At 43.0% G+C, this 22,608-nt stretch overlaps 1 protein-coding gene across 1 annotated transcript in view; it reads right to left on the minus strand.

Annotated features, from left to right (window-relative positions):
• Window positions 1-12,781: 12,781 nt before the first annotated feature.
• Window positions 12,782-22,608, minus strand: part of LOC144797608 (uncharacterized) — a 300,360-nt gene continuing 290,533 nt past the window's right edge. Inside the window, exon 8 of the mRNA XM_078668294.1 lies at window positions 12,782-20,737. Within this exon, the coding sequence (XP_078524420.1) occupies window positions 19,770-20,737 (968 nt within the window). The 3' untranslated portion in view covers window positions 12,782-19,769. The remainder of the gene's footprint in view (window positions 20,738-22,608) is intronic.

Here is a 22,608-nt window from a genome sequence, read left to right on the forward strand (position 1 = left end):
GCAATGAAAACGATTCATTGTAAAGGGCTCAACAGGAGCAACAAAACAAAAAAAAGAAGTATTTATTATTTTGGGCGTTTCGGACAAACTTGCATATGATAGTCAATAGCTCTGTTGATCAGAGTGATGCTTTTTTGTCCGTAGGAAATGAATCCATCGCAAAATGCGCAGATGTGTTTTACATCACCAAATCTCATTTGTATATTTGGCACCATCTCCCTGCCCTCTGGTCCCGTTACTTCCGGTACAACAGATCTTCTGGCCATAATAGGGAGATTATCTAGGTCGTTCCGAAACTGTGCAGCACTGTAGTTGTTAGGATGCCACCTAGTCATATGGCGATGCATTGTGTAGTTTCCGAAACTGTATTTTTTGTCGGTCCCTCTGGACAGTCTATCTTGACATATAAGGCAAGTTACGTATCTTGCATTTACTTTTTTCTGACCTTTGGGAATTTTAAAAAATTGCCAAATGAAGTTTTCTTTCCGGTGAGACGTCCTGGGCTGCTCAGGCAAAAACTGCCTCTCTTCGTGCTCGTCCTCCTGTTCCTCTTCTTCTTCTTCTTGTTGAATTATAACTTGAGCAGGTGGTCCACTCTTCCTTGGATGTGGTGGAGGTGGTGGGGAAGCACCAGCTGAAGCTACTAAAGAAGCCATTGCTCAGTGATCACAAAGGGTCTTTCTCTCACAATGATGAAAGTCAGAGTGAGGAAAGAAGGAGGGATTTTCATCATTTGGGAAAAACAAGAGTTCTCAACCAATCAAAAGTGTTCATTTTAGATTATATGACCTAGTCTTACATCATTAGGAAACCAAAAGTGAAATGAACCAATGAAAAGTGTTATTACCAAGTCACATGACTTGCTGTGTTTACGTTAAGCGCTTTGCAGGGCCTCCCGGTTTGCTTCCAGAAACCTGCGCTTTGCGACTCGCTTCGCGTACCAGTTCGCTAACGTAGTACGTCATATGACGTATCACGCGACAACGTGAAACGTCATGCGGACGGGAGGCGTCACGATGTTGTTTTGTAACGCGGCACTTGCGGTAAAGAAACGTTTACCGGCTCGCGGTCTATTTCGCGGCATCAAGGTCAGCTAACGGGAAGCTTCCCGATTTGCGAAGCGGGAACGAAGAAAAAAAAATATTTAAAAAAAAAATTATTCATAAACATATAAAATATATTTTTGGATTTAAAGAAGAATACATTTTACAGCTACAGATATTAGCTGTTAAAAAACCAATGAAATTCACAGAAAAAACCATAGGTTATGGACCATATATAGTTAGGAATTAGCATTTACAAAACCTTGAAAATTCACTGAAAAAACCATAGGTTATAGACCATATATAGTTAGGAATTAGCATTTACAAAACCTTGAAAATTCACTGAAAAAACCATAGGTTATAGACCATATATAGTTAGGAATTAGCATTTAAAAAAACTTATTTTACTCACACAAAACCATTGAAATTCCATATATAGTTAGTTGCACTAACTATATATCGCGCACCCGCAATCCACTGCTGATCATGTCACATATTACATCATTCATGACATGGTCAGTGACATCACTGATGACATCACTGATGACATCTCAAATGACATCACTGATGACATCACTGATGACATCTCATTTGACATCATTCTTGTGCTAATACGATAAACCTCTTCAGACTCTAATATAACCTTAGATACACTCAGTGTATACAGACACTCACACACTGCCACTCATCCATGGAGTTACTCACACACCCAGTCAGTCATGCAAAGAAACAATCTCACCTCCATTTCTTCAACTATACAGTTAAACACACCTTACTTATTGAAACATATACTAACACATATTTACTCTCTTATACAATCCCTGATACAAGTTCACAATGATCGATACAACCACTCACTCATTCAGTGGCTCTCATGCACAGTTATTTATATATGCCAACTCTCACATGTACTGTGTTTTACATATGTACTTACTATGACATGTAGCATTGAGATATCCATTCACTCATCAATACACTCATGCACACAGTCAACTGCCCATGTAGCTGTTTCCACATGCACTCTTGAACTCATACACCTAGTGAATAAACTGCTCACACATCTATGCATAGAGTCACACACCTTCCAGCCACCCCCACACAAACTCAATCTCCCATAGAAATACTTGGGCAACCAATTAATAACACATATAGCCTCTCGTATAGCTAATGATCAACACATGCAGCAGTTTACAGAACAACAGACATAATGATGCACAAATTAAGACAGTTTAGTCACTAACCCATGCATTCAGTGAGACACATTTAATCACTCACTCATACAGTCAGTCATGCACCTACTAAATCCTTCATCCAGACACTTATACATCCACTCAAGACATATTTTAACTTTACAGAAAAATACAGTCACTGGATGTTGTTATCAGTGATGTCATCAGTGATGTCATTTGAGATGTCATCAGTGATGTCATCAGTGATGTCACTGACCATGTCATGAATGATGTAATATGTGACATGATCAGCAGTGGATTGCGGGTGCGCGATATATAGTTAGTGCAACTAACTATATATGGAATTTCAATGGTTTTGTGTGAGTAAAATAAGTTTTTTTAAATGCTAATTCCTAACTATATATGGTCTATAACCTATGGTTTTTTCAGTGAATATATATATATACAAGTTCCGGTAAGATTGGGAAGGAAACAAATAAATAATACAGTTGTAACAGCACTGTAATACATAAATGAAAGTAATTGGTTTAACCCAAGTGGCACAAGTGCTCGTGGTTTGTGAGTGAAAACCAAGGTAGCAGCTCAAGTGACAGTGAGAGCAGCGTGGGCGGCGCAAGGTGACTAGTGTAGAAATATATACAGTGAATAGTTGTCACAGTATGGTTCCGAGTAACTGTGAGAGTACGTTTCTGCTTCAAATCAATTTCATTGTTCGTGAACCACTTTGTGAAAAGGCGCCTATGGTTGCGCTGGTGTGTCGACGGCGTTTCGATCCACAAAAATCGGGATCATCTTCAGGACGAGGATGGGTTGAAGGCAGTGCTGTGCATGGGGTAAAAGAAAAGAATGAGGCGGGGTGCATGGGCCAAGTGTGCGACTAAATACTATGGGAGGGGCAAGCGGAGGACAAAGGCTCGAAGACCTGGGAAGGACTGGAGCGGGGGGTGGGTAAGGGGCTGGCAGACCAGTGGGTACTAGGAGGCTGCAGTAGGAGTAATGGCTTCGAGGGGCTGGCGTGCCTAGCGTAGTTTGGAGCTTTGGAGAAGTGATAGATTGGAGGTGGGAACGGGTACCGATGACTGAGGGACCCACGAAGTATCGGAAAATTATAATAGTGACGCGTCGGGGGCGGTCAGTGTGGGACGAGGTGGACGGGTGGCTAGCTGGAGGGCATCAGGCATAACCACGTACTCGGTGACCCGTGGAGTCTGAGGCACGGAGCGAGGAGAGGGGAGCAACCGGTACACGAGGGGGGAGGGCGCGGTGTCGCGATGTGGAGCGGCAGGCGGGCCACAGAAGTGATGGAAAGGTGCATTGGATTGGCAAGCGGCTCGCTGGGCAAGGCGCTAGTGGCGGTGGTAATGACCCGGGTGATGGCTGGGGAGCGTGGGAGCGCGGGGTGGTTAAGGTAAGGTCTTACCGGTGACAGCGTGGGTCCGCTGTAAGTACCGGAGACGGCGAAGAATCAGTGGTGGACAGGCCGGTGCAGTATTCAGGAACCGGTCAGGCTGCGGGCAAAGGGAGAGAGGGAGATGAGGCTCCGAGTCTGGAAGAGCAGGGGTGGGAGGCAAAGGAAAGGTGTCCGTGTGGACTTACCCAGAGTTGCCGGACGGAGCGGTCGAAGTAGTCCCGGTCCGATGGCTTCGGTAAGCCGATCCCGAAGTGGTCGGTCTTGAGGGAATGGATCTGTAGGGGGATAAGGTGCAAGGAAGGGTTAAGGACTGAGTGCAGCCTGGAGCAACTGGCAGTATGGGCGGCTATGGCTAGGGACAAACCTCTCTGGATAGTGGAATCGGCGAGGAGCTCGATCACTGCTGGCGTTTCCTTGGAGAATTGTGTGTGGGGAAAGGTCTAAATGAGGAAATAGGCTGGGGGTGTTGGCGGTGCTCCCGGGCAGGCCGCGCTGTGATAGGTCAGCCAGGATTGGCTGGGAGGGGTGGAGGAAGAATTGCGAGGAGATGGGAGGTGTGGAAAAATAGCTCAAGGACTGGCTACTAGCCGAGTGAGGTGCACGAGCACGGGATAAATAACAAAGCATTGACGTGCTAGGACCAGCAAGGTGAAATTAGGTTATATGATCATTTCATTGTTGGCAGGTACAGTCGAGCAAATTACATGTATAAACAATTACAATAGGTCGATACAGTATGAGAGGGATCCTGTGTCGGTGCATGGAAAAACCAGTGACTATACCTGACGTCATAATTCATAAAGTCTGAGTAGCATACAATTGTACATATCGATGTAGAAAATAGCTAGTGGGTGGAGAAGATGATACACTTGTCATGGAGACACGGTGGAAAAATTAATTACAAGTAGATAGAGAGGAAGAAGCATTCAAAGGTGAACAGGGAGCAAAATCAAGAGTATAGTAGGCAGGGTCAGGATTAGGATTACACTAGGAGTGGTTCAGAACTAGTGTAAGACCCTGGTGTTGGAAAACGACCAAAAGGAGGATAGGCCACAGGTCTAGTAGGGTAATGGTACCAGGATATTGGACTAGGCTGGGCCTTGAGACCAGGGGGGTGGCGGATTTAGATAGAGATGGTATTGTTCCACTCATCGATAGTATTGAGTCCATTGTTGACTGAGTCACAGAATGTCATTCACTTACATTCACACCTGTTCAGGAGGGTTCGAATGTCGCCGCCTCTAGGGCGGAGGGTGATTTGTTCAACCACCTGCCACGTGATGTCTGTGTCAAGATGATTTTTCTCCAAGAAGTGTGAGACCAAAGGTGCCGTAAGGATTTTACAGTTGATCCGGCTTTTGTGTTGGATGATCCTGTTTTTGATGGTTTGGGAAGTCTGCCTGATGTGCAGTAACGCGCAGGGGCAACGGATTGCATAAATCACGTTAGTAGACCTGCATTTGGTGTGGGTCTTCAGCGTGTGTGTTCTGTCTTTGTAGAGGAATGTTTTGGTATTGCATGTCAATTCACACACGGAGCAATTCTGGCATTTGAAATGTCCCACCACTGGAGGGAGGCCCCAGGCTGCAGTTATGGTGTGCTTGTCTTTATTTTTTTCTGGCCAGGTGATCGCGTGTACTAGGTGAGTCGCTATGTTATCTCCGCGTTGGTAGGAGAGCAAGGGTTCCTCCTTGAATGGTTCGAAAGGTCACAGTATGGACCAATTCCTCCTGATGATCTTGGCTACTTTATTGCTGTTAGGGCTGAATTTGGATACAAACGGGATTCTCTTCAGTGGTTTCTTTGTCTGAGTGGTAAGTAGGTGTTCCCTGTGGCAATACCACGCTCTTTTGCGGGCTCTAGAAATGAGTCGTTTGGGGTATCCCCTGGCACACAGTTTTTTTGGCAAGAATTCAGCCTCTCGAAAATAGTCTTTTCGCCATTTACAATTTCTCCGGATTCGGAGAAGTTGGCCGTATGGCAGGCCATCCCTCAGTGCTCGTGGGTGGTAGCTAGTGTATTGAAGAAGAGTGTTCCTTTCCGTCGGTTTTCGGAAGAGGCAGGTACCCAACTTGCCGTCTTCAGCATGAATGGTAACGTCCAAGAAGGGCAAGTCATTCCTTCTGCAGTCACACGTAAAGCGTGGGTGTTCTTGGGAGTGGTTGAGCCAATCCATGAAGGACGTGAGGGCTTCTTCTGTCCCATTCCAGATCACGAGGATGTCGTCTATATAGCGTCGCCACAAACTGATGTTATTGAAGAAAGGGTTGCTCATGTGTAGGATGTGTGATTTCTCTAAGTGGTGTACAAAGAGGATGGCAAAATTTGGTGCAAAACATGCACCCAAAGACACTCCTTTGATCTGTAGGTAAAAGGTTTCACGGTAGAGGAAGTAGTTATTCTGTAGGGCAATTTTGAGGAGGTCCATGATGAAATCCGTGGGTGTTTTGGTGGGCATGGGTCTTTGCAAGAGGAGTGATTTGATAACTAGAAGCCCCTCAGCGTGGGGGATGTTTGTATACAGCGACTCGATGTCGAGTCCAGCCATGAAGTCCGTATCGATGTTGTAGACTTTGTCTTCTATGGTGTTGATTAGGTCCGTCGTGTCATGGATGAATGTGTCTGTGGCGGGCACAAATTCCTTTAGTATGGCATCAAGGTATTTGCCAATGGGCTCCAGAATAGATCCACATCCAGATACGATAGGGCGTCCAGGCGGGTTGGTTAGGTCCTTGTGGATCTTCGGGAGGACGTAGAGGACGGGCGTGCGGGGGTGTGGGTTGTTGAGAAACAGAAATTCTTTGTGATTGATGATGTCTCTAGACTCAGCTTCTTGCGTGAAGGTAAATATTTTCTGTCTAATGTCTTGGAGGGGGTCCTTTTGGAGGGCGCGGTAATGTTCTCTATTGTTCATTTTGCGTTTGATTTCTTCGTCATATTTATCTGCTTTCATCACCACAATCCCACCACCCTTATCCGCAGGCTTTATAATGATGTCTGTGTTGTTTTTGAGTCTGAGTAGAGCTTGTTTTTCGGAGAGGGGGATGTTGTAGGGGATGTACTGGTAGTGTGATTGTAGTTCAGCGATATCACGGAGTACTAGGCGTTCAAATGCTAGAATTTCAGGCGGCATCGAGGAAGATGGAGGGTTGAAGGTGGATGGCGGATGGAACCTTTGAATGACTGGTTCCTCCGATTCTGGTTCATTAGAGAAAAATTGTCTTAGTCTTATTCTCCTAAAGAACTTCAGTTTGCTAGATTGTAATTCCAAGTAGATGGTTCGTTCAGTGGGGACGAAGCTGAGTCCTCTTGCGAGAATGTGTGTTTCGTCAGCAGTCAGAGTTAAATCCGATAGGTTGAAGATTGGGATTGAGTCCGGATGAACCATGGTCGGTGTCGGTTCCGTGGGGTCTGTGGAATCGTGCATTGTTTCAGTTACTGCTGGGGTCCCCATTGGTGGAAGCGATTGCGCGTCTGCCTCTGTCCCGCGAATTGGGGCTGGAATTGGCGGGTTCTGGTAGGACGTGTTGCTGGTTGGCTGCGTCCGTGGCCCCGTCCTAAAAAACCCTGTGGGAGCAGCGGTGGTGGTCTGGATGTAGGTCGACTGGAGCTGGATCCTTCCCCTGGGTCAGATTCTTTGGCTGATGTGTTTGAGGAATCCGAGAATGTGATCCTCTGGTTATTTCTGAATCTGCCCCAATTCTTGGATCAGGGCGGGACGTATGGCATGTTGTAGAAGTCCTCGTTGAGATACGGATATGTTTGTTCCACCTTGTAAAATGTAATGTCTTTTTGTATTTTAGTCCCAGGTCATCAAGCCTTTGTCCTCCGCTTGACCCTATTTAGTATTTAGTGCGCACACTTGGCCCACGCACCCCCGCCTCATTCTTTTCTTTTACCCCATGCACAGCACTGTCTTCAACCCATCCTCGTCTTGAAGATGATCCCGATTTTTGTGGATCGAAACGCCGTCGACACACCAGCGCAACCATAAGCGCCTTTTCACAAAGTGGTTCACGAACAATGAAATTGAATTGAAGCAGAACCTCTCAGTTACTCAGAACCATACTGTGACAACTATTCACTGTATATATTTCTACACTAGTCACTTTACGCAGGCCCACTCTACTCTCACTGTCACATGAGCAGCTACCTTGGTTTTCACTCACAAACCACGAGCACCTGTGCCACTTGGGTTAAACCAATTACTTTCATTTATGTATTATAGTGCTGTTACAACTGTATTATTTATTTGCTTCCTTCCCAATCTTACTGGAACTTGTATATATATATATATATATATATAAATAATGCCAAGAGCACATATTATAACTTAATAGAGGCTCCTTGTTTTCCTTGTGGATAATGTTGTATGCATATCCTTGAATAATTGCCTATGAATCATACCAGTTGAGATACTGTTTGTTTGTACTACATTTCACCCCAAACCCAACACGGTTGACGTGTTATGCTCCTGTTGTTTGTTACAAGATTGTGTCTGTAATGTAGCATCAAACCTGTAGTCTACATCTGTTGCAGTGAGGGAGTTTTCCCATTGTATCCACCTAGGTCGCCACCTGGGTTACGACAATTATGCGTTTCCCTTGAGCCAAGGCACGCTGTCTTGCTACAGCAGTCTGTACCGTTGTCAGTATTTTTCCAGTAGCTGCAAAACGCAACACGGTTCACCAGGTATGTAGTGTTTACACGTGTGTAGGTGTTTACAAGCTATCAAGCTTGGACAGAGTGTAACATTTCTGTGTGTTTCTGTGTTCAATGTGTGCTTGAAAAACCTGGATGAATAAGGTCATTAAATGGTTTTACTTGTTCTGCCACATCTGGAATGTATGTTCTGCCAACATTTAGAAATCCTAATATGGATTGTAATCTTTTCAGAGTCAGTGGAGGTTGAAGCAATTCACATTTTTCTAAAAAATGCATTGTCAGGCTATTGCCCTCACTTGACAGCTAGTACCCAGAAACAGGACACTGAGATGGGCAAGTTTTGATTTTTTTAAATTAAATCTTTAGCCCATATGGGCAAACCTCAAGATTATGCTGTCCACTCTGGTCAGGTGTTTCATTAGGTCATTGTCCATTAAGTATATGTCATCAACACATGACAATGCCGGGTCATCAAACTTTTTGAGTAATTCTGTGACTCCAGCTAAAAACAGCCGAGACCATTCTTGTCCGCTGTGGTAAACAGCAACATTGTTTTTGAGAACCTAGTGCCATAAATGCTGTCAAATGTCTGCTTCCAGTTACTATATTATGGGAGAAAACCCATTCGAAAAGTCTAGTGTTGTTTTGTATTTCTTCTGCACAATGTTTTCATTGGTGTGACATTGTATGCATAATGTACTGCAAATGTGCGAGTAGCTGTGTTCAAATGCCCGTTTTCTAATACTAGATGATATGACTGATCTGGTTTCATTACTGGAAATAGAGGATTATTCTTTGAAGAGGTGCAATTTTCAATCACACCTTGATGGTCGAGTTGCTTTAGGACTTCCCTAACTTGTTGTTTTGCTTCATATTTTAATGGGTGTTAACTTTAAGGTTTTGGGTTATCCTCAAAAGTATTTCATGATAAGGTGAACCGTCATCCCACCCCACATGGTTGCGGTATAACGCAGGAGGCAGTGCTAAAGCCCACTCCCTGGTGTATGAGTGTTCAATTGATTCTGGAACGAGGTCGGAGAAGGCTGGTAAAATCACTATATCCCTCTTTGGGCAATCCATTACGAAGTCAGGTGGCCAATCTTTTTCGGCCAGTAAAATGTTATAACCTTGAGTGAGGTCCTTCCAAAAGAGGGCATTAATAAATCTGGGCATGTCCTCTTCCAACTGTAATTGGACTTCATATAAAAAACGTGGAACCCTTACCCTGTTTACCCTGGTATCTGGTGTTTCCACTGATATATACTCACTCAGCGCTACTCCCACCAGACAATCCATCAGGTTCTGGTGAACTATTGTGACTTCTGCATGGTGTCCAGCATCATCAATGCCCACTCCCCATTCAGAAGCAGAGTCCTCAAAATTAGTGGCATGCCTGACCTTTAGTTTGGCTACCATCTTCTGTTTAATTTGAGGTTTTGCTATCTTAGGTGTGCCTTCCTGTTTTATGATTTATTCAGATGCGCGTTGTGAGTCCTTCTTGGGTTTCATGTGTTCTTCTGATCTACACTCTGATCGTCATTCTATATCCGAACGTTTATCAAATGAATCCTGAAAGGAATGAGAGGAACATGTATCAGTATCCTGAACATATCAGGCGGCTAAACATGATCACGGTTACATAGGTTGTGACATTTTTTGGTGGATTCCTGTGTAGAAGACCCACCCCATGATTTTGTTTTTTCCCTGTTTTCCTTATTGTCCCATTTCTTTTTTGCCGAAGAGTTGAGTGCTTGCCTAGAGTTATCCTTTTCAGAATTACTCTTCAATTGTGGGTTTCCTGGTGTGGCTTTCAAATTATCTCTACCAGCTTAGAATAGGTTAATTCAATTATTTTAGGTAATTTGTACTCCTGCTGGGCAGGAGTCAAATTCCTTAAGCGCTGGCATATAATTAATTCTGCTGCTTCCCCACAAATGTTACTTAACATGATGGCAGAAACTTCTGCAGCAAAGTTGCCCATCAGTTTCATCCCTAAGTCCAGGGCTGGGGTGGCCCAGGGCTCATTCTGTACCTGTTTTAATAAATGAGGTTTCGTTTCGTTTATTATTATTATGCATAGTTAATTAAAACCAGTGCAAAAACATTATACAAAACAGTAGGAAAAGACTTTAAAATATCATAAAATTTGTACATTGTAATCATCAATAATGAGCTTGCACTAAACCTAGTCTGAATGACCGAAAGTATTTGTCTTATGGCGGGGCAGCATGTTCCCTTAAATAATGAGCTTCCCCTAAAAACCCAGTCTGATTGAGCAAATTATTTATCTTATGGTGGGGCAGCATGTTCCCATAGGCCGCCTGTTTGTTGCCTATATCAATGGTCGAACGTTTTTGTTTTTGGCAGTTTTTGCTCGACCATTGCAAGGAACTTAACATATCTACAATTCAGTTTCGTGTTCAAAGGGTTCAGGCAGGCTAGCACGGCTTGCCTTCTCATGGGAATCCATAGTTGCTTGAACTGGCCCTTTAAAAGCTGTTGACGGGCTGGCTTTAACTCTTCACAAAGACAGGTCAGATGGAGTATGTCGCCCTTGTCTATGTTACATAGCGAACAAACGTCGTGGTCATTGCTCCTGAGCCATGGTGGTAGATGCTCGCTGCTTGGCAAGACCCCTAGTCTGTATTTCAAGAACTTCAGTTTCGTGGTCTTAGGATAACCCTGACTGAATGAAGTATGGCTGTGATGACAACGATTTATACAAATTTAATGTCATCCAAGCGTGTTTTCTTTTGGCGAATATGGCCTTATCCTCTAGTAAGGATAGAGTTTTGACCGTTTTTCAGACTAGTTTTTTGAATTGGTTATGCCCAAGTTGCATGTCCCAGATCGCAGTTAGATTGGTTGCCCCCAGGGCTTCCTGCAAGTAGGATCTTGCCTGAGATGTGTCCCTGTTTTGAATATCTTGCCATAGCAGCGAGTTTAGAGTGTTGGTGGTAGCCGAGCGAAGTTTGTGGCAGCAGATGATGTATGCTCCCTGTCTGGAAACAACTTTCGGTAGAACCATCAACAATGGAGTATCATATGATCTGTTATGTCCCTCAACATCCTGTGGTTCTGGGCAAATCACTTAATCTCACCGTGCCTTTCAAAAATACCTGTGTCCATCTGTAATGTAACTGGTGCTCATGCAAATTGATCTGATACCTTCAGATTGAGCTCGCATTTATAAAACTCTAAAAAAAAAAAATATGAAAATATCCCAAGTGGCACAATCTTCTACCATGGGAGCCCTCCTCATTGGCAAGCAAATTGTTAGTATTATATGCTTTTCCTGCGGGCCCATATGGGGAAATACTGCTTTAAGCTGATTTGTTTTTTGTGCGATTCAAAACGAAATTTCTTCCCTTTCGGTGGGAATTGTTCCCATTACTGCAGTCAAGGTTTGAGGGCTAATGCCTGGTGTAGCTAATTGTGGTGCTACTGCTTGAACAGTCCACGCAACAGCAAGTATTAATGTTCGCATCACGGATTGTGTAAGACTGCTGTATATTGTTAGTAGATTATTATATAATCCCAGCAGTTGGTCTGCGGTCAAACGATCAAACGATCAAAACCTGGATGTGGTGTGTAACTGGCTAGTACTAGCCATGTCGCCGTCTCATTGCTGAGTATGCCCAGTCTCACATCTTGTATACTAAGGGGGAGGGTGCCTTTAAACCAATTGATATGTTCTTGATAGGTTAGAGATGTCTATCTCCTCATAATGAGTGTAGTCCTCTTGTATTTCGCTTTCTTCAAATGTGAAATAACTGTGTAGCATCACCTGCAGCAGGGAATTTAACCTATGAGTAAAACAAACACCTCTGTTCTAAATGCCTTGTGTGCCTCTGCCACGAAGGTAAGAACCCCATGTTCTAGTGTGAGGCCATGTTGAAGTAGTTTTTGAGTGACAGCATATCTTCAGTTCTCGGAAATATTCTGTGCCATGTTCTAAGAAATTAATTAAAGAGTTTGGCTAACACAGTGGGAACTATATCCTTTCAAGTTGAATTTAGCCACAGCCAATCTGTAGGGTATACCTACTCAGCTGATGAAGATGTTCCCTATCACCACGGACATCTCCAGTTTAAAAGTTGTGTAGGATCTCTGAGGAAGTGCGACTGAAGTACTCAATTGTCAATACAAAATAAGAAACTAACCAAGGTTGGTGGTGCCATGTAGTGTAGTTTCTTCAAATCAGAAGGAACTGCGCATTTGGAAACGACATAAACCTAGGATGGTGCCAGACTGATTCCATGCAGCCCCACAGGATAGGTTGTCCCATGGACCAGCTGACGCACAGTGCCACCGTTAGCCCCACTAAACCTACACAGGTAGCATAGAGTTCTGGCAGCTACTGACCATGACAACTCTGTTCCCTCAGAAACCATGGTGACAGACCTAGAACTTTTCGCTCAGTCACTCGGGTTCTCTCTTGCTCAGGGAAAAATACAAAGAATATACAATGGGACATCTTCAATATTTATTGAACCATAGTGATTCTTGTATAGAAAATATGTGCTGAATGATTAATAGACAGAAGCAGACAATAGTTATAATGAGTATCAAAACAGTGAATAAAACAAAGAGTTCCAGCATCTTGTTGAGACAGCTTATATATGCATATATATATACAGTATTATATCAATCTAGGGTACTCCTACGATGCAAACCCCAACCTATGTGTCCAGGGTGTGAATGTATGATCTGCCAAGAAACCCCCTTCTAGATGATCTAACCCTTTACCTGGTGAGTAAGAGTGTAGGACCCCATCTTGCTCACAAACTGGTCACCCCCTCACGGAGATGCCAGGCAGCTTCTAGGCAAAAGCTCCAACATGCAGAGACCCCTTGAAGTCAGCAGAAGTGTTGCCTCTGATTGTGTTTGGAGACTAAAGGATACATAAAGGGGCATCCTTGCCCGGGCCATGATTGTTATCAGGCTGCCTAGTGTTTGTATTCCATAGATATCTGTGACGCTATATGGATGCAATAACAGACACATTGTGTATCATGCACATGAAGGCCTTGCACATAATGCCAAGGCAATATGATAATTTTCTCATGAAGTTCTTTGTGTCAGCAAGGTTGGTGTTTCTTAGAAACTAACCCAAGTGTCACAACTGCAAATGTGTGTCAAAAGGCGATGTGCCAAAGTGATAACAACTTTAGGAAAGACCTTGTACATGTAAAATGGTACTATGTCCTATCAGGCCTAACTCAGGCACATGTCACAGGGTGATGTCAGTGTCCATTGTGGAGATTTAGGTCACTTCTTCATCTGAGCTCTGTAGGTCTGCCACTAGGGCCACTCCTAACACCTTTATTTCTCACTATCATGGTCCAGAAGTAGGGGAGGTTTTTGGCTCCAAAGTTCAGTCCACTGTGGTGGAAGTGGCCTGTCTCTACTTTTTGTTTGACAATAATGTCTGAGAGAAAATTGTACCATTATCCTGTGTTTTTTGGCTTAGTATGTCTCATTGTGTCATGGAAATAGGTGACGGGGAGGTAATGCTTTAATGTCAACTGGTTATTTCCATTACGGCCCACCCTTCCTTCCGGTTGTCAGGCTTGGAACAAGCAGTAGGTGTGGGAGCACATTGTATTGGTATGGGGTGTGTCTACGAGGCACAGGGGCCAGCATTGTAATGGAAATAAGCGAGAGTAGGACTCAGAGTAATGCAATTACCATTCAGTACAAGAAGCATTCCTAGTGGATTATTGCTTAAGTCAGCACTCTACTAAATTTCAGGATGGTTCTATAAGTGCCTTATTTGAATAAAGAGGCCTCCTGGCTGGGAATAAAGGGTAATTGGAGGCAGTATGATCAAACGTAGTAAAGAGACTGAGAAAGAGGGGACCATGGTTACACAAGGTAAAATGAAGGTGGCTCTACTTTTAATGGGAACTAACCAGTTATGTGCTTGTTCGCTACTATTTTACAGGAGCAGATATTACATAAAGGACAACAAGATGTAATTTTTTTAATGGAAATATTTAAAGAGAGTTTTCTAGGAAATAAGAGAACAGTATGGACAGAGGTAGGGGAAAGACTGCAGAGGCTGCTTGGTACATTTTTGTTTTTAAATAATGAGTATTCCCCAGTATTTGCTGGAGAGACTGGTACAATTAGGGATCTCTGCAATAATATACTTAACTAGATCTTGGCTTGGATGAGGGGGGAAGCAGCATTAGAAAAAAAGAACATCTGATCCACTTTTTACTGAGGTTGAAACATGCACATCCGCTCTCAAAAACATGTAAATACGACACCATTAACACAATTAAAGTTCATGTAGCATAATTAATCACTACTATATGTATTCCATTCTGAAACAAATATAGACCTATTGAATAATATTTTATTAGCTTCAAGGCACAAAGTGCATGACACATCATGTGGGTGAACACAAACTGTCCTAAGGTGTAAACAATCGATGATCTCTCTGTGCCTAGTGTGAAGTTGTGACGACGGATCACTCCAGAAGCATATTGATTACAAGGACCGCTGAATGGAGGGTGCATTTGGTGAAGCAAGACTGAAGGGTACTCTCATTGTTTTAAGGGTTGAGAAAACCCTGTAAGAACAATGGACACCTTGTCACGCAAAACATTTGTTTGAAAAACACAAATGAGAAAATGTCTTCTCCAACACTGGTCAACCAAAGAGCTTATTGTAATGTAATTCTTCTTGGCCTTATAACACTTTTTACACATCTCTAGGTATTAGTCCTGTATTGTATTTGTTTTCTTGACGCTAGCAACGATCCTGGTTGTGTTCTTTTTGTTTTTATAAAAATTGTGTATGTTGTGTTAAAAATCTTTTCTTACCCAGGGACTTAGGATGGGTTTGTCTATGAATCAAACAATCAGTTTATTGAATCAACACACACCTTATTCCATACAATATTTTTAAACCAATAAAATACAAATAACACAAATACAAAGGGCAATAACTATATTTAGCTCTAAAATCTATACATAGATCTCTAGTCAGACTTTTTCCATGTGGAGGGTCTACATTGGAATCAAGCTACTTAATATAAGAGAAGACAACATTTTCACTAAATTAGTAACACATACCAAAAAAACACCCTAATACGAACCCAGGTACTCTCTAACATACCTTTTCCTCAGTGCAGCCCTGTTTCAGTTCCTCGACCTATAATTCCAGGAGATCCCAAAAAAGGTGATTAGCACAGAGACAGCCATTATATGTCATCATGAGAGGATAGACATATACTCATCCAGCCATATTTACGACCCAGTTCGGATCACATGTAAACCACGCAATGTGGCGCAAGAGTGACGGAAACCGTAAGTCATATTTTAGAAGCCATGCAAATCCACGTTGCGGGCGCTAACATTATGGTGTAATGCAACCATAATAGGCATTGTATGGGTTCTCCCATGCAACTCCCATGGTATTTGACGCCGATATACAAGACTATGTAAACCTGGGAATGTGCCACAAAAGATACGCCGCTCTAGGAGAAGCGTAACGAGGAGAAATATCTTTACTTCTCGTTTTTTCCTCTTTATATGTGTCCTGCATTCTGCGGCACACATAGAAAGTGGAAAAAGCCGTTCAGGTTTATTTTTGTGCAGGAAGGTGCCCCTCTCTTCCCAAAAACATTCCTGTCTGCAACATAGGCACCCTTGCACCATGGTGCAAGGGTGTCTGTGTTGGAGCTAGGCTGCCTAAATGGCGCTAGTGCAAGGGAAAAGGACAGGATTGTGCAGTATTAGATAAATACAGCACATTCCAGCCTTTTCCCTGTGACACAGTGCAGCGTAGGAAGGTGAATTGCTCTGCTCCCTGCACCACAAAGACCTTAAAAATATGCCCCATAGTTTCTGTGGCTGTTTCAACTCCGAATGTTAAACAATTCTCTAATACTTTCTGAATGAATGTACACTGGGGGCATGCCACTAAGCAATGTTTCAGCATTTATAAGGACAGGAAACTAGTCCCAACAGTGCATTATAAGGCTATTGCAAGTCATAGAGGAATACTAGAAAAATCTATTAACCCATATAATTCAGACCTCCGGTTTTATTCAAGTCAATTTCCCACAGTGAAATCTTCTCATTCACAAAAGGCTTTTTCCCTATTGTGCGCAGCCTCACATTCTCTAGAGACATGTGATCAGAATCTGCTGGGCAGGTGTGCACAGTCCATTGCTTCATTTGAAAAATAAAAAGTACCTGTGCCCAAAGATGTGCCTAGAACTCTGCAGCTGGCACTATTAAAACATCAATACACTGAGCGCCAAGGCTGTGTAGGCCTGATTCCACCTCAGGCCTCCTTAATCCACTGCCAGACTCTCCCTGCCTGTGTATATCCTTTTTGTAGACTCCTGCATTCTCCCTTGGTGAAATGCATTCTCACACTGTGGCAGCAGAAGTCATTTGCAACTTTAAGGAATAGGCAGAGTGGAGATGCAGGGCTCTAGGAAGGGGTAAAAAAAGAAAAACCAAAGCCTCATTATCAAGTAAATGGTCTTTTAAAGAACAGTGAAAAACTCGGGTGCGGCTGCAATAAGACACCAGACCAGACAGTCCCGCCAGCAGCGCAAGAACTGTCTGTGTGTCCGGGAAGCTGTCTCAGCCCGGGCTGACACACAGGGCGGAGGGGCTAAAGCCCTTTGAGCCCTATGGGCATTGCGCGCCTGTGAACATCCACCCCTTCCGGATTTGGTGGGTAAAAGGCAGGTCCAAGCTGCTTTTTATGATCAAGCACCTCATCCACGATTGATTGATTGAGCAACTTATAGAGCAGGAAAAATGCCTGAGCTCTTTACTGACATTATAACTGTCTACATAACCCTTATGTTGTATTTTGGAAAATTCTGTTAACAAGATTCCTCTATGAGTTGTTTGTAGAATTTGATCATGGTTAGAGTTGTTAATCTTCTTTTAGCCAGATATGTTGGAGAGAAGTTTCTAAACACGTGCTTTACTGTTCATTTAAAGCAGTACACAACATTTCATTAAGCTTCATGTTATTTGGAAGTTGATACTTCTACTACTAAATGTTTCTCTTTTAAATACAATCAGAGTTCATCTTTTCTATTGGTAATATGCCAAGAAAGTTTAGCTCCATAAGATTTAACCTGGATTGTCCTTGATCCATCGCCTGGTAGAAGTACTGTCATTATTCCCTTCTCCATTAGAATGTTGGCAGTCCCAGACATATGTAGAGAACATCTGCTGCTTTTGATGTAACCATGTTTCTTTGGTGAAGAAGCCAATCCCCAAGTAGTCAAACCCACACAATCACTCTAGGCAGTGAAACATACTGAAGAAATTATTTTAATGTTTTTGTTGCAACTTCCAGGATGACCTTTGTCTTAATTTCTTAGCACACAACAAGCAAAGGTACCCCAACAATTTAAATAGCTACATTGCATTTTTATATTGTAGGATATCTGATGTGTAATTAGACCGAGCATAATATTATACTTGGTTGTGGCCATTTAAATCTTCTTTCACTTTCTTTAGGCATTTAACCATTTGTTCCAAGACTGTCTAGCGTCTGATGTTTCATTATTTTCGAAATAATTTGCCAATTCCCATATGCTGCCTGGCAGCAAATATTTGCTTTGTTGTTTACACTGTATCAAGATAACTTTTGCTGTCCAATACACAATCGTAAGTAACAATAGAAAGATGTTCTGGAGGAAGCTTTTGTAACTGTCACAGTATTAAGGTTGCTCTTAAACTTACTGAATTGAAGGGCCAAATTTACGACTTTATCACAAAGTGCAACGTAGAACTCAAAGTTGTTGCACTGCATGACAGGGATGAGGAGGAAAGCGCCTGGTGCACAATCAGGCTGCAGAGCGCCACAAACACACCTTTGCACCATAATGCAAGGGTGCCTGAGTGTGTATAGAGTAGGCTTTGTACTGGAAGGGTGCCCTTCAGTAAAAAATAATATAACTAGACAAACTGTAAAACCTTTCTAACTTTGTATGTGTGCAGGTAGGCTAGGAGAAATAAAAACATTTCTCCTTTTATGCTTGCTTCAAAGTGCGTAACTTTTTGGTGCAAAACACTCTCTACTACTTTTAGTAGATTGGGTTTTGAATCAAAAACGATGGGTGGTTGCATGGGCACGCCCATGTGTCACCCATGGAACACTGCCTTGACACAGAGTAACACAATCGCTGGTTTGCACTTCTTTTGCATTATTTCGGGCAACTTTCCAGCACAATACAAATATTGCACTGGAAAATACATTAAAGTCACAATAATTGCGTGCAAACCCAGCACAAAACATTACTAAATCTGGGCCTAAGTTTGGTAAATCTACACACATGCCATGAATAGAATTAAGAAGCTACTTAATCTAGGAAGCGAATGACTGAGGGCCAGATGTAGGTGGCCAAATACCGGTCGGTAACGGCCGATTTCGGCCGTTACCGACCGGCATTTGGAGTTTCAGATGTAGGGGGCCTTAAAATTACCGATTCGGTAAATTTACAGATTCGGTAAATTTACAGATTCTGTAAATTACCGAATCTGTAAATTTACCGAATCGGTAATTTGTGATGTAGGTGGCACTGAAAACAGTGCCACAGACCCTTCAGAATTCGTTATTTACCATCAAATACTATTTGATGGTAAATAACAAATTCCCGTGTACATGCACATCTGTGCATGTACACCTGTGTCATGTGGCACACATACATGCCCTAAGGGCATTTATGTGTGTCACATGGCACACAAGCCTGAATCAGGGGTGCAACAGGGTGTCAAAGTGACACCCTGTCCCCCTTGCCAATTCGGTAATTTTACCGAATCGGTATTTACCGATTCGGTAATTGCCATTGGCCCATAGGAATCAATGGCAATTACTGAATCGGTAATTACCGAATATTACCGATTCGTTAAATTATTCAGTAAAAATACCTACATAGCATTTACTGATTTGTAAATACCGAATCGGTAAAATTCGGTATTTACGAATCGGTAAATGCCATTTACCTACATCTAGCCCTGAATGCTTAAATAATGCCTGGCTCTCTTTTGGTATGTGCAGCACCAAAAACAGCTTCTTGCGCTGAAGTGCAAAAGGATGCGCTTAATTAACAGTACCTCTAGGTATACTTCGAAGAGCCTCTTTATCAGCCCATTTTTAACTAAGATAATTAGTTCTATTCAGTGTTTTTATCCTGAAAAAGCAAATTATGAAATATCAAGATATTTTAACAATCCATGTGGTGGAATAACAAAAAGACTGTTAACTTATAAACCTATGATTTTTAAAAAATAACTGTGTTTTTCTTTGCAATGGCTACGTACTTTTGGCATTTGTGACTCAAAGTGAGGTTATGTTTGTGTGTACATGCAATAAGAGGGATATGCTTGAATGATGAATTGCACCATGTTGTTAGGGCTCTGCAATGCAAGTGGCTGCACACAATTTTCTTCAAACCAATGAGTATTTGTTTTACAGCCTACAGGCTTTGTGTTTGCCTTGGCGTTGGTATTTCTTCCTTTGTCTGCTAGTATGTGTTATCTTGTGGGCAATAAGATTCACTTTTTGACAGAAACATTTTGTGCACTCTGTGCATTGGTATGGTTTTTCACCTGTATGCGTTCTCTTGTGCACAATGAGATTGCCTTTTTGGCTGAAGCTTTTCCGACATTCCGTACATTGGTAGGGTTTTTCTTGTGTGTGAGTTCTTTCATGTACTATTAAATTTGATTTACTGAAACTTTTATCACATTGAGTACATTTATATTTTTGTGCTTTCATGTGCATCATTTGGTGTGTTACAAGATGTACTTTCTGACGGAAGCTTTGTTTACATGTACTACACTCATATGTTTTCTGCCCTGTGTGCGTTCTCTGGTGCAAAATAAGAAGCCTTTTCAGGTTGAAACTCTGCTCACATTCATTACATTGATAAAGTCTTTTTCCTGTATGTATTCTCTGATGTCTAAGAAGGTTCATTTTCCGAGTGAAGCGTTTCTCACATTCAGTGCACTGATGAAGTCTCTCTCCTCTGTGTGTTTTCTGATGCCTTAGGAGATTGCTTCTTTTAGTGAAGCTTTTTTCACATTCAAAACATGAATGCCATGCGCCATTTAGCTCTGTGATTTGATGAGAAGAATGCAATGTTACATCTCTAAGATCACTCACACTTTCATCACATTCAGCAGATAACTCTACTTTAGGAATTTTCTGATATAAACCAGAATAGGCTGGACTCTCAACGCCGTCCTTACATTGAGAAATATAATGTTCTACTAGTTCGAGATTGATTACGGAATACAATCGTCTTGAGTGTATTTCTTCATTAGTTATTTGTAGCACATTCACATCTGATTTTGCTGACACATCTCTGTTGGCTGTTTTCTCATTGAATGTTGAAGAATCATCTCCAGTACTTTCTCTTCCTATTCGTCCACTACCTGTTGGAATAAAATAAATATTACATTAGTATCCTCTTTCAAGTACAGAATGGTGGCACAATACAGTATTGTTTTAGGGTATGTCCATTTCGTGAACATAGTCTTAAGGTACTTTGTCATATAAATAAAAAACCCTTTTACATATACCTGTTTAATCCAATGAGTGCTATGGACGAGATGGTTTTACCCTCAACTCATCCTCAATCACAGTAAGTACGAGACCTTCTCATCCATATACCCACTACAGGGAATCTCTCTGGTGTGTGGACCAGAGTGAGTCCCCTTTCCTCCCCCATCCCTGGTTTGCAGCAAAGAGTGATGCACTCTAGGTTCGAGATTGAATTCTTCCCTAGACCGAGCCACTTTAATTCCAAGTGAAAGGTTGGTAAAATTTACTAGAAGCATTTTTTTTAACTCCGCTTCAGCCTCTCCCGGAAGAGATTCAGGCTTAGACTCCATCATCACCGCTTTATTTAAGCTTGTCTCTTTTTTTAGAAGAAGGTAGAGATGGTCTTTATTCCTTAAGGGATTAGCGTTAGTTTTTTACAAGCTCTTATGTAAACCAAATTTCCTGAATGTAATTGTTTTGCTGTCATAACTCAATGCAGGTCATTTTCCTACCTCTGGCCTCCAGTGGCCTCACAACGCTTGTCCTGAACCCTGCGACCCAAGTACCGAGTCTTAGCGCCTAAAGTCACTGACCTGGACCTCCCACGTGTACACTTGGGCCCCTTAAATAAGTTGCCGGATCAGGGCCCAAGGCTGTGGGGCAAATTGCCACTGCTCCCCTCCTTGCTTCTTGCCTGTAAAAACTTCAGAAAACTTTGAGTGGGTCTTCTAGCACCAGTACTGGGGCTGCAGATGAAGAGAGATTGGTGAGGTTAGATTGAACCAGCCGCAACCAGCAGCCATAAACAACTACAACAACAGCAGAACACTAGCTGAGGACCGCAGCAGTGAACGAGGCCAGCACAAGTTGGTTCCTACAGGGACGCAGGCCATACCCAGAACAAACTGGCCTTCCTCTGTGACCAACTGAGGCACGCTCTCAGTGGCCGCCGTCTGATGGTGCCTCACTCACTGGGCAGTATGCTCTGAATTGACCCTCTCCATCTGGTTAAATGTGCCAATGGGGGCAACTACCGCCACCCATTTGCCTGCGCCAGGACGCAGGGCTCACCTGGAGCTTGTCGCTCATGGTGCCAATGACAGATGCAGAAAGATGCAGGGCATGGAGGTAAGGAGCCTGCAGAAGCTTGCAGCATGGAGCCAGAACAGAAAACAGCTCCTCGGCGGCTCTTCCTCCTCCTGGTGCCCACCCCACGGCTCGGCTCGCCAATTACAGTCTGTGCTCCGGATCAGAGCTCCGCGCCGCCTCAACACCCGGTATGGCACCTGGTACAAGCTTCCACAACTCCAGCAGCCTCTACAGCTGCCTTTCGCCTTCTGTATCCGGGGATCCCCAATCTAGTGCAGGAGGCCGGGCCCTCAGCTCTCTGACCAGAGCAGAAGCAGGGACAACCAGACCAGGCCAACAGCGATGAACAGCGACGAACAGCAGCAGCGTGTCACATCAGCATACACGCAACAGGAACATCAGAAAACCTTCCACTGCCACCCAGGACCCTCCCACTGCAATACAACCATGTCAGCATGCTCTATGCACGCTGAAATCGTGGAGCGTGCTGTTTACACTATGTAAGCAGAATGCCTGTGCAGACAAATCGCTTTCTTTGATCTTGGCTTACAGCAGGTGGAGCAAGGAACAGGAGAGGCATTGGGGGATAGGTAATCATAGGGCATACCTTTCACCAGACAAAATCAATGACTATTTTCATTTCAACACCTCCGCCTGTTCCCGATGGCATCTG

This window comes from Lissotriton helveticus, chromosome 12 (genome assembly GCF_964261635.1).
Source record: "Lissotriton helveticus chromosome 12, aLisHel1.1, whole genome shotgun sequence".
Classification (NCBI taxonomy): Eukaryota; Metazoa; Chordata; class Amphibia; order Caudata; family Salamandridae; genus Lissotriton; species Lissotriton helveticus.